Consider the following 13,482-nt stretch of genomic DNA (forward strand, 5'->3'; position numbering starts at 1 on the left):
AGTGGGACGTCAGTGTGCCTGACTACAGAGTCACCTATTACTAGTATGTTGGGTATGTTATTTTGCCTTAAGGGCTGTGATTGCATAGCACACTGGTTTTGTGAAGCATGTGTTTCATGGTTTGTGTTGAGGGGGTGGAGGTTGCCTGGATGTCTGCTTTGGACGTCTCTGTTGCTTTTGCAGCTTTTATTTAGAGTCTCCAAGTATGTTTTTGTGTATTTATGTGTGTTTTTGCCGGTGCTGGTTTCATAGGTCTATGTGAGACTGGTGGTGTGATGCAAGTAATTCCCTTCTCCTCTTGACTGCCTGGTCCAGTCTTGGGTTGAGAAAGCTTAGCCTCCAGTTTGGCTGTATAATTGCATCTCTCGCATGTGTTAGTGTTTGGTGGTAGGTGGAGAGGGTTGTCTGTGTACATGAGGCAGTTGTAACATTGCCTCAGAATGCCTAGATTCACCAGTTGGAAAGGAGAGCACACCTTAAACTGTCCTTTGGACATGCCTGGATAGGTATCCTGAAACTTTAATTTTGGAACTTTTACATGAAGTTCAGTATAAAAGACGAAAAGGGTTATATAAACCCATTTTGTGTACACATCAGGTGGGAGACATGGGAGTGACATGTTTAGAATCCTCCTATGACAACACTTCAGACACCATGGGAATGGGGTATGATGCTATTACACAGAATATATAACAAAGAGATTACTCTGTGAGTTTTATTACCCCTTTTAATATAGATGCTTATGGAATTAAGAACATTTTGTGTAGGAATTGGAACCTCTTACTCACTGACAAGGCACTTGAAGAAAAAATAGGTGTCAAACCAAACTTGATATTCAAGAGGGGTAGGAACATGAAAGCTATACTGGAGGGGCACATGCACAAAGCATACAAAATGCCAGGTATGTTTAAATGTGACTTATGCAAATTTTGTAAATTTATGTCTCCTGGGACCACTTTTTTGGTGAGTGATAGGACCTATAGGACTGACAGAGGGTTTAACCGTAACTCAAAATCTGTAGTGTACTTAGCTCAGTGCCAAACTTGTCCAGAATTCTACGTCAGTAAAGCCAACAGAATGCTCAGAGAAAGGGTGTGTGAGCATATATCGAATATTAATAAAGGGAAAGTGGAGAATACCTTGGCTAGGTACCCGGATCATATCTTTCTCTTTAGAATGATCGGACAAGTTGTACCTGATACTAGAGGGGGCCCTTACCAGTTAGTACTGGAAAAACATTAACTGTTATGGCAGCTCCGTTTAGATGCAAGTAGGCCACCAGGTCTAAATGAAGTAAGATTTATAACTTGTATTTTAAAACTAAGAAGTTTGTCTAGATGAGACAGACCCTTTGAGCTACATTTAGTAATAAAAGAAATTGACGTGAGCAGATTTTATGTATATTACGAAGGATGTTTACATACACTTGTGTAGCTAACTTGTCATACAATAATTTTTTAACAAACATAATTTTTAGAATGTATTTCCTGCTGCAGGCATTATGTTTATTGTTGGATATAAAGGTTTTAATTATATGTAGTTGCTTATGCAAGAATTGGTAGGATGTTTTTGTATGAAGAAAAACTAAAAAAGTTGGTTTGGTGTGACCTTTGAGTTGATCAATTAAGTAATTAACTTGTAATTAAACAGATGGGAGGGTGTATCATTCACTATATAAGGCATGAATTTTATCTGCGGTTTGTCTGATGAAGTCTGGCTACCAAGCCGGATGAAAAGCGCTTCACGTGTATTGTTTGTTTTATATAGTTTTATTTTTTTCATATTAAAAGTATGGAGTTCAGTTATTTGCCTCTCAGTGGTCTTTGTTCGCAGTTGTATAGGACAATGTTTTTATACCTTGGATTCTCCTGGTAAGTAATCTTTGTAGACATTCCAACTGTTGCATATGTCTGCTTGGGTACATGCCGAAGTGCGTAAACAACCTGAGACGTACCTCCCTGGACTACATGAAAAGAGACATAGAGGAGCTCTCTGATTATGTAGCCCAGGCCGGTATGACCCTGACCCTGAGCAGCATCTTACCCTCACCAAGAATGATGCCACAGTACAAAGACAAAATGATCAGTTTTAACAATTGGCTTAATTACTGGTGTCATTCTAAGGGGATCCAGTGTCTGTCTGCTTGGGATGACATGCTTGACAAGCCACGCTGCTTTGCAAGGGATGGTTTGCACCTGTCACCCCTGGGCTTCCGGATATTGGCCAAGGCTCTTGCCACCCCCATAGTGCCTTTTTTAGGCAAGGCTCAAATGACAAACCTACCTCCCTAGAAAACACAAGTGGAAAAAAACTAAGGGTAATGCTGCTCAATGCCAGAAGTCTAAACCTCAAGATGCATGCCCTCGAAGCCCTTCTCAGTATGGAGAACATCGATGTCTGTGCAGTGACTGAAACCTGGTTCAAGGCTCCTGAGAGCACCCCAGCACTATCAGGTTTTACCTCATATCATGCTTTCCGCCCCAAAACTTGGACAGAACCACAAAAGGAGGGGAGTATCCATTTTCATCAAAGATACCCACACCTCCAGGTTAGTAAGCATCGGAGACTATCCAGGTGCAACTAACCATAGGCAAAACTGCCTTGCAGTTTGTAGCATGCTATAGACCACCCTCTCAAACTCAGGAACCCCACACAGCCTTCCTGAAGACACTGGAGAGTATGAATGTCTCTCCAAATACCATCATTTTGGGAGACTTCAACTACCCAAACATAGACTGGGAACATTACTCAAGCCCCAACACTCTAGCCCAAAGGTTCTTAGAATTCATAAACTCAAATGCAATGGAACAACTAGTCACCATTCCCACAAGAGGAGACAATATACTAGACCTGATCATCACAAACATAGGGACAAAATGCTCCACACCGGAAGTACATCCCTCTTTGGTAAGATCAGACCATAAATTAATCTCACTGGAAATCCACATCCCGCCCCCACCCCTGCACAAAAGACCACAGTGAAGAACTTCTCAAAAGCAAACTTCACACTTCTTAAGACTGAAGTGGTATCTTTCAAGGCCCCTGGGCCAGTGGAAACCACAACCCACACTGCTGAATCACTTGCAAATGCCTTCTATGGGCACCTTCAAGAATGCATGGATCATGCAATCCCAAATAAAACCAAGACCCATTCCCCCAAAGGCAGGCGACCGGTCTGGTGGACCCCAGCCATAAACAAACTTTACAACAGAAGGAGGAAGCTACTACATGACAGAGCAAAATCCCTAAAAGGAAAGGCATCTCTGATCAGTACTAGCAAAAAACGATCACTCATAAAATCATCCAAGGCCAACTTTGAGAGAAAAATCGCAAATGACACAAAAGACAATCACAAGGCCTTCTTTAGCTATGTTAGAAACCTGGGTGGAAACTCCCAGATATGCTCAGAGTTAGTCCAAAATGACACAAAATACACTGAACCCACTGACATTGCCAACATTCTGGCAGACAGGTTCAGTGCAAATTTCTCCTCCCTCCCCCAAAAGGAGAAATAACTATCCCAGCAGAGTGTAGCCTCCCTAACATCTCAGATGCCCAGGTGAGAGCCACCCTCTAAAGCTAAAAACACAGCATCAATGGGACCGGATGGTGTCCCGGCTGTGTGCTACATGAACTCCAAGAGGAACTAAACCCACACACAAGGCTGCTGTTTAATCTTAGCCTTACCACAGGATCCAAAGAGTGGCGTACGGCAACAGTGGTCCCACTTCACAAAGGCGGTGCTTTTACGGACCCTGGAAATTACCGCCCCATAAGCCTGACGAGCCTGGTCTGCAAAGCTATGGAGAGGATCATTATGGAACTCATAAACAAAGACATTGGGGACCTACAGACATTGGATCCTACCCAATTTGGCTTTGTCAAGGGCAGATCCTGCCTTCTGAACTTGGTCGACTTTTTGAAACAGTCACTAAGGCCATTGATGAGGGTAAGGCAGTTCACACAGCCTACCTTGACCTTGCAAAAGCCTTTGACACAATACCCCACTCGGGCATCATAGACAAACTCACCAGCTTAAATGTAAACCCATATGTCACAAGATGGGTTGCAAACTGGCTCAAGGACAGAACCCACAGGGTCAGAGTTGCTGGAGCTATGTCAGACTCTAAGCCAGTCACAAGCGGTGTCCCACAGGGCTCAGTCCTGGGACCCCTCTTGTTCGGCATTTATTTTTCCGAGGTACAGGCAAACATAGGAGGATTGTGGCTGACAAAGTTCGCAGATGACTGCAAACTGGGCGCCATAATTGATACTCCAGCGGACACAAACATCCTTCAGATAGGCCTCATAGAAATGGATAATTGGTGCCAGAGTCATGGCCTTAAGCTAAACGCCAAAAAGTGTATAGTCATACCCTTTGGGAAAAATAAGGTACTGACAAATTACCACATAGGCGGTAATCCATTAATTACGGAAGAGGTAATCAGGGACCTAGGGACCCAGGTTGACAGTAACCTCTCATTTGACACTCACATTGCCAAAGTGGTTAGGAAGACCTTCTATATTGCCCACCTTATCATGAAGGGTTTCACATCTAGATCAAGAGAGGTTATTGTGCCCCTGTACTCTTCTCTTATCAGGCCAATGATTGAGTACAATGCCCCATTTGGGATGTATCTCACCCGACACCTGCAGCAGTTGGAAAGACCCCAAAAGTTCCTCACCAAGAGGATAAAGGGTCTTAAACATATGTCATATGCTGCCCGACTGAAAAAACTCCAGCTCTATTCAGTCGCATACCGCCTACTCAGAGGTGATCTGTGCTTGACGTACAAGGCCATGTACAATCCTGAATTAATGAACATGCTCCACCTCAGAAAATCCAAATCCATCAGAGCCACGAGAACAAGTGACTTAAACCTCAACACAGAAATAAATAGAACGTGCTGGAGGGACAGATTCATAACCCAGAGGCTCCCTACACTCTGGAACAGAATCCCAGTCCATGTTAGGCAGAGCCCCTCACTGACTCTATTCAAGAGAAATCTCGACGAGTGGATGGGAGATCGTAGGTTTACCCCGGGGGTCATCTCTTTGTCACTACTAGACAGAGGCATAGTAAACTAAACCCTAAAAGGGCGTAGTATTCTCATCCTAAGGGGTGGTGTAAGCCACATACACTCTGGCTAGGCTTATAAATGCCCTAGGGCAGATAGCCTAGTACGAACCTATGAACCTATGAACCTAAAAGATGGGTCTGATAAAGACCACATAAAGCGACACTATGACTTCCTCAGAACTGGAAGCCATGTCGTTTTATAAGCTGAGCAACATAGAATGATTTTCTTACTACCTTGGCCTCATGTTAGAAAAGGCCAGATTAGTGTCCATATATGTTCCCAGATCCCTGTCTACTGGGTCAACTCTTAGGGGTGTCTTATCGATGGAATAATTAGCCTGGCTGGCAGTTTTCCTAGAAGACATTATAATGCATTTCTTGGCAATGAGTTTTAGTCTGTGACTTTGGCACTGGTCATTATACACCCTGCTATAAGATGCTTGACTCTGGGATAGCAGCCATCTGTGAATCAGTGAAAAGATCCTTGACATTAGCCTTTACCTCTGAGAAGTAGATACCAAATAGGAGTGGTCCCAGCACGGAGCCTTGAGTTACCCTGCTGGTGATAGGTCTCTTAGTGGAGGTGATGTCACCAATCCTGACTTCCTGGGTCCTGCTTGTGAGCCAGCTGGCAGTCCACGAAGTTATGTAGGGGTTTATGCCCCATTTGCTGAGTTTGTCAACTATACCTGATTGGGGTCACCTTAGCCAGGTCCACAGGTAGGTGGTATTCACAGTTTTACCCTTATCCATTGCCTTTATGACCTTCTCAAAGAAGTCCACCAAGTTTAGCAGGCCTGATCTTCCCTTGACAAAGCCAATCTGTTTTGGGTCCAGTGTCTGAAGGTTGCCTGTGTCTTTGTTAATTATGTCCATGATTATTCATTCCATGGCTTTCCATTTTAGACTAGTCAGACTAAGAACTCTTTAGTTTCCAGGCTCTATTGATGGTCCACCCTTGTGAAGTGGGATAAAAAGTTGCAGTCATCCAATCTCATGGTACAAAACCTGTTTTCAGGCTGTAGTTGAAAAATTACTCAAGTTGTCTGGGCCCATTGAAGCTATGTTTTTGGCCTTAGCAAACTCTGCCAGGACCTGCTCCCTGTTAATAGCTGGGAGGGTTATACTAGTAGGTAGTTATATACCCTATTAACGTAAGGATTCCACCAGTGTGGTTTGTTTTGGACTTACTTATAAGAGGTACAGGAGTCTTTGTACATCCATTAAAGTTTTAGCCAGTATTTGGAAGCCAAGTTGAGGCAGGTGCAGACCATCCTTTGCAATGCAACATGGTCTGTTAATCATGGTCCTTCCATTCTGACAATATTGAATCCCTCTAGAATTACACCAGAAACTAAACCAGTTATGTTTTGTTCATGCTGTGACATCATCCCTGCTAAAGGTAGAATAGTGTTCAATGCATGAAACATACCTGCCTGAGACTCCTGTAGAGAGATCAAACATGTCTCTCTATATATAGTCCAGAGAAGTACTTCTCAGGTTGTTAACTCCCTCATGGACTATGATAGAATCATACTGATACCCGAGATCTAGTGACTTAAGTGAATGCTTAGCATGGCAGATTCTGGCTCCAGATAAGCAACTAACTGTTATTTACCTCTTGGTCAGTCTGGTGAGTGGGACATATTTGTGTCATATAATGGAGTCCTGAGTAATGTTTTGGTTTGCCTCAAGGGGTTTGCTTTTGGGGTTCCACTGGGTATAGGAGTATGTGTGGTGTTTGATGTTTGTTTTTAGTGAATGCATTTTAGCTTGCTGAGGATAGGTGTGTGTGTGTGTGTGTGGTGTGTGTGTGTGGTGTGTGTGTGGTGTGTGTGTAGTGTGTGTGTGTTGTGTGTGTTCTTGGCAGCCATGTGTGTATGTGAGATTTTTGCCTTCAGTGAAATTGTGTATGTGCATCTCTCGCATAAGGATTAAATGGTCATCTGTGAACATGAGACGATTGCTACATTGTCTTAGGATGCCTATATCTACCCAGGTGGCTATGGAGACATTTGGAAATTGCGTTTCCATGTTGTCCAGACCTGTATTTAGATGGGATACTGTAGGCTGTGGACTGGGTTATACAGTGGTCTCCTTGGGTGATCTCTGTGGTTTGGCACTACGGTAGGTTAGGTTCATAGGTAAGTACTTGGCTAACTGTTCTTGGGGACCATTTTAAGCCTTGCTAATTTCCCTTGATGAGAGTCAAACCTTGTACCTCTTTGTGCTCAGTAAACATGTTAACCATTACACCAAACAGCAGCCTAAAATAATCAAACCCTGTATCTTGTGTCTATGAGGTAAACACAGTAACCAATATGTCAAACCCCAGCCCATGGTTTAGTATCATGATGGCAGCTATTTCAAGACAGGCTGTGACTTAAGAAGGCAAAGCATTGGACAGCAGAACTAATACTGTTAAATGAGAGTATAGCAACAGACATGAGATCTGATATGGTGAAACCAGTAATAACATATTATTCTTTATATCTTTTGCAGTTAAGAATATGTTCTGTCCTTTCAACATGAGTAGGTACAGTACATAACTTAATACATTTGTTTGTGTTACTGTACTAGAATAAAAACCAAATTAAAAAAATAAAGACCATAAATACATATTTGCAGAACTGTTGATGGGCTTCATTAACAGCGTTTATGCTGTAGGCTATGACTAGTCTTTAAATAATCATTTTCTGCAGTCCCGTTTACACTAGTTTTAAATAACATTTCTTCTTTGCACCCCCACATTCTGATAATATAAGAAACCCCTCAAGCTTTGCTGTCAAACAAAACATTATTGATTATCACATACCTACTGCTGTAGAAAATATATCATATGCATTTGCAGCACACCCACTGTTCAGTAATTTACAGGAAAGATTGTATATGATAAGGCTTATTCTAGAAACATTTTTATATGCATTATTGCCTCACAGTGCTTGGGTCTCCAGTTTATTTTGTCATCTATTATGTGGTCTTTTGTGCAGGAGTGTCAGTGTGTCAATGGTAATTTTAGAGAGTGCCATTTCAGTGATAATGTTTCACCAAAAGCACTTTCACTGGTAATGGAGACCTCAGAGTTGGTAAAGGCTTGCCCCACTTAAAAAAATTCCTCCAGATTTTGGCAAAACATTTGTTGAGGTTTTATGTTCAGGGAATGTGTCCTTTTGTGCACAGTTTACTGTCATACTCTAAGTCCTTGTGGGTTTCCCTTGGGTGCCCCATTTTCCTTCCATATCCCAAATAAATGATGTAGGGGGACTGCTGTCCTCCAAATTCCACAAATGTGTGCATATTATGCATGCATGAATGAATGTTTGTGTCTGCATCTTGTAATAGCTAACATCCCATCAGGGACTGAGTAATGAGATGCATTCCAGCTGACAAGCAACTGTGAATTGAGTTAAGAGGGTTATCAGAGTGAATGAATGCTATAATTCTTCATGTAAGTGACACAAGTTCAACTTGTATGTCCAGATTTCTTCAGAATATTATTCAGGATATTATCTGTAGTATTTCAATACTGCTTCTAAATTTCTCCATAATATATCACTGCATATTTTACTTTCAACAACAGGAATTACAATTATCATGTTCATTATGTGTACTTTGTGACATTTACTATTAACGTAACAGTAAGCCACAGTTATCACCATTTATTGGTACTTCTATTAATGCAGCAGTGTATCATCAATTTTATAAAGCTGTCCTCAGAACACGGCTAAGAGAGTTTCAGTATTTCCAATGCAAAATGCAGTACTGGACACACACTTAAATATTTTAACTATTTCTTTCTACTGTGCATCACTCTCTTCTCTCAAAATCAAGATTACAGAAAAGCAGTCCTGAGAAGAAACATGTAACATATCAAATTTTCTACAGCTTTAGTCCTAACTGGCTGCATGGAGTTACTCTTGTCCCTGGGGTCTAAACATTTTCATAGGAAGTAAGGAGCTTCTGCTATGTCCAAATTTTAACACAAATATTTCCACCAGTATCCTGCTTTAGGACTGTCCTCAGTAGCAAAGATTTCCTCGTAAGGGACGTCATTCGACAAGTATTCTGTGATAAGAAAACCTGAGCACAACTTAACTACAGAATGTTACATTTCATTGTTAAGATTGTGATTAGATTTGATAGTGATGTTTAACATGCAAACTAGCTGCTCTAACCTTGTCTCTACACAATGTCTTTGTTTTAGCCACACACTAAGTTACGGGTTTCAGTTGTAAGTGAAGTTTTATAGATAAAACTGCAGCAGCGATTGTTATGATGAGCACTGTGCAATTGTGTGAGTGGAACATTGCATGGATGCGTGAGCACATGTGCCATAAATCCCTGGAACAGTCTAGGCTTTCTACTGCCAACTGCCTGGCATATTTAGTTACCTCATGATAGTCAGAAGACTATTAAAACTAAAAGTGGTGCCACCCTTCTACTTCGGAAGTTTTTTTTATTTATATAATCAGGTAAGCCCACTGGATACAAGTGTCTCTTTTCAAGAGTAACCTGGGAGGATGGCCTGTTTAAGTGACTTATTAAGAGACAAATCAATGATAAGGGAAACTAACCCTGGACTATAAGAAGTAGCCTGTTAGGAACTCTTAGGCCTAAATGTCTGAGTTGACTGAGGACTTAGTTTTAGCCTCATCTCCAGGACCTGTGAGCACACTTCCTGATTGCCATCTCAGTCACCCAAAGTAGAACTGAAGATGGCATGTGCTGTTCTCATCTTTGTACTGTACATCCTACTGGTCTCTGTCTCATGGGTTGATTCTAACCCCTCACAGGTCATGCCCAGAGCTGTAGAAGTCAGGCTGGGTGGTCGAATGTCTGCATATGGCCTACCTGCCATTCATTACAAAGATGCTACAGCGGTAATCCTTTACACTTGCACATCTAATCTTCTAGCATGCTTCTGTTACTGTATTTTTATTGGTGACATACTTTAAAATTTTATCCAACAATAGTTCATTTTTTTATTTAAATTGGAACATAAGCAGTGTTTATTGAATTGTATACTGGCATAATTTTATCCAACAATAGGTTCATAGGTTGATACTAGGCTATCTGCCCTAGGGCATTTATAAGCCTAGCCAGAGTGTGTTTGGCTTTCGCCACCCTTTTAGATTAGTTGACTGTGCCTCTGTATAGTAGGTCACAGAAGGTAGCCCTTTTAATGTTAGTTTACTGTACCTCTGTCAAGCAGGGACACAGAAGAGATCCCAGGGGTAAACTTACGATCTCCCATCCACTCGTCAAGATTTCTCTTGAAGAGGGTCAGTGAGGGGCTCTGCTTAACATGGATTGGGATTTTGTTCCAGAGTGAGGGGAGCCTCTGGGATACGAATCTGTCCCTCCAGCATGTCCTATTTATTTCTGTGCTGAGGTTCAAGTCCCTGGAGCGTGTAGCACTAAGGGATTTGGATTTCCTGAGGTGAAGCATGTCCATTAATTCTGCATTGGACATGGCTTTATACGTCAGACACAGATCGCCTCTGAGTAGGCGGTATGCAACTGAGTAGAGCTGGAGTTTCTTTAGCAGAGCTGCATAGGGCATCTGTTTGAGTTAATTTTTTTATTTAAATTGGAACATAAGTAGTGTTTATTGAATTGTATACTGGCATACATTTCAGCCTGTCACACTTCAAGTAAGAAAATAAACCTTTACTGTAGATCATCATTTTCTGACGCACTGATTTTTTTTCTTTAAGTCAACAGGAATGCAAAGTTCAGAGAGTTTCATCGTCGACAGTTATTGCATGGAAAGTATGAAGATCCTAAAAGCCAAAAAGCTTTGCAGGAAAAGCTGTGTGGAACAAGAGACGACTTTCTACAGACTGGAAAACAATATCATAACTGTGTGGAAAGCACTAATAGTGTTATTTGGAAAACTGAACTAGAAATGTGTCGGAAATCTCATTGTGAGGAAAAGCCATACAAATGGCTTAATTGCAGTAGCAGTTTTACTCTCCCTCATGACCTGTTAATTAATCCTGGGAAAAGTCAAAATAATACCTTTGAAGCACATGAAAAAGATTTCAGCAGTAAGAAACGTTATCAATGTGCCACATATGTCAGTGAGAGAAACTATAAACGCCACACATGTACCATATGTAGCAAAGATTTCAGATCAAAAACAAGCCTGACCAGGCATCAGTCCGTCCACACAAAACAAAAGCCATATCAGTGTGCTATATGTGACAAAACATTTACGCAGAAGTCTAGTATGAAACAGCATCAATATATCCACACTAAACAAAAACCATACAAATGTTCTGTATGTGACAAGAGTTTCACACAGAAAAGTAACATGATTAAGCATCAGTATATCCACACTCAAAAACCATATAAATGTGCTGTGTGTGGCAAGAATTTTTCACAAAAGAGTAAAATGATACAACATCAGCTTACTCATGTGGGACAAAAGCCCTATAAGTGCACCATATGTGACAAAGAATTTAGATATAAGAACATGATAGCAAGGCATCAGATGATCCACACAGGTCAGAAACCCTATAAATGTGTGACTTGTGGCAAAGGTTTTACACAAAAGGGTTCCCTGAGGAAACATCATTATATCCACAGTGGTGACAAGCCATACAAATGCACTTTGTGTGACAAGAGTTTTAGGCATAAGAGTTCTGTAGTTACTCATCAGAGTACCCACACAGGGCAAAAACCGTATAAATGCATAATATGTGACAAGAGATTCAGTCGGAAAAGAAATAAAGTAATGCATCAGCTGCTTCACAGTGGACAGGCACCATATAAGTGTACTAAGTGTGAGAAGGGGTTTACAGATAAGGGAAGCTTGAGACGGCATCAGATTGTTCACTCTGAGCAGAAGCCATATAACTGCACCTTGTGTGATAAGAGTTTCAGGAGGAAAATTAATTTAATAAATCATCAGAGCATCCACATGAAATCAAAGCCACATAAATGTGCCACATGTGGCAAGGGTTTTATGCTGAAGTCTAGCATGGAAAAACATGAGTATATTCACAGTGAGCAAAAACCATATAAATGTTCTACATGTAACAAGAGTTTTGCACAGAAAGGTAACCTGGCACAGCATCAGTATGTCCACAGTGAACAAAAACCATATACATGTGCTGTATGTGGTAAGGGTTTGGCAAGCAAAAGAAGTTTCCTAGTACATGAAATAACTCACACTGGACTGAAACCATATAAATGTTCTACCTGTGACAAAAGTTTTAGACATAAGTCAAGCATGGAAAAACATAAACTTCTTCACACTGAGCAAAAACCATATAAATGTGCTATATGTGACATGAGTTTTACATGGAAGCCAGCCTTCATAAAACATGAATACATCCACACGGAACAAAATATCCGAATGGAGAAATAAGTCCGCAAGTAAAGGAGAGTATTATTAATGAAACTGAATTCATCCTCAAGTCTTGGTGGAGGTGGACCCTGTTTTCACAAAATCTCACTAAGGCAACACTGATATATGGACTGTATTTATATAGCATATGTCATGGACAGAAGTAGGTTAAAAATTAAAAAAGAGAGCTGGGTGCACAAGACCCAGGATGAAAAAGTGCCTAATCCTGGTAGGCACACTGGTGCTAGGACTGTAAAAGATGACTGTGTAGAATCCTCAAAATATGGAAACATTCTTGCAATGGGACCAGGCCAGGCCCAGGGGGAGGATGGCCCCCTGTTGTGGAAGGAAGTATCAATCCACAAAAATCACAAAAAACTGATAGGCCAAAGAAGAGCCATAGAGATGATAAAGTGGACTACTGAGGAAAATTGCATATTTTACTATTCTGAAAAAAGCCCAGAATTTCCAGACACAAGATATATGAAATGATTAAGAGAGAAATTAGAGGAGAGAAAAATACTTTCACAGGAAAAACTGTCAGAAGCCTCAAATAAAAATTTGCATTCATTAATACAACATATTTGTGAAAAACAGTATATAGATCAAGAAACATTGATCTGTTTAGAAAAAGAAGCATCTGAGGAAGTGAGAAAATATAAAGAGCAAAACCTAGAGATATTTGAAAAGTATAAAAAAGAAATATGGACATGGGAAAGAGAGATATTTGATATGATGCAATATTTATGCAAAGGAGAAAGCCAAATTAATCAATATAAAGAAGGCAGCCCCAAGGATATTCAAAGAGAAATACAGGCAAAGGCATCTGGATATGGAAAATTTCACAATAAAAAAAATCACAAAGATGGAATGCGGAAAAAAAGATTATTAAAGTAGAAGTTAAAAAATAGAAGTTGAATTTATGGAGTGCATGCAAAGTAAAGGACTTGGCGTAGAAGGTCTAACACAGGTTACATCACAACGTGATGGAGTGAGTCCCCAAAGTAAAGAGAAGCAGGAAGATCAGGAGTCATCTGAAGAAGAACTA

The 13,482-nt window shown here is 40.8% G+C and overlaps 1 protein-coding gene across 1 annotated transcript in view; it reads left to right on the top strand.

The window, feature by feature from the left end:
- The window catches only part of LOC122798699 (zinc finger protein 883-like), a 115,037-nt gene extending 102,518 nt beyond the window's left edge, over positions 1 to 12,519 (top strand). The window contains exon 4 of the mRNA XM_044067794.1: positions 10,798 to 12,519. Coding sequence (XP_043923729.1) covers positions 10,798 to 12,455 — 1,658 coding nt within the window. The 3' untranslated portion in view covers positions 12,456 to 12,519. The remainder of the gene's footprint in view (positions 1 to 10,797) is intronic.
- The last annotated feature ends 963 nt before the right edge of the window (positions 12,520 to 13,482 follow it).

Source organism: Protopterus annectens, chromosome 3.part1 (assembly GCF_019279795.1).
Source record: "Protopterus annectens isolate FY-2018-M chromosome 3.part1, PAN1.0, whole genome shotgun sequence".
Classification (NCBI taxonomy): domain Eukaryota; kingdom Metazoa; phylum Chordata; order Ceratodontiformes; family Protopteridae; genus Protopterus; species Protopterus annectens.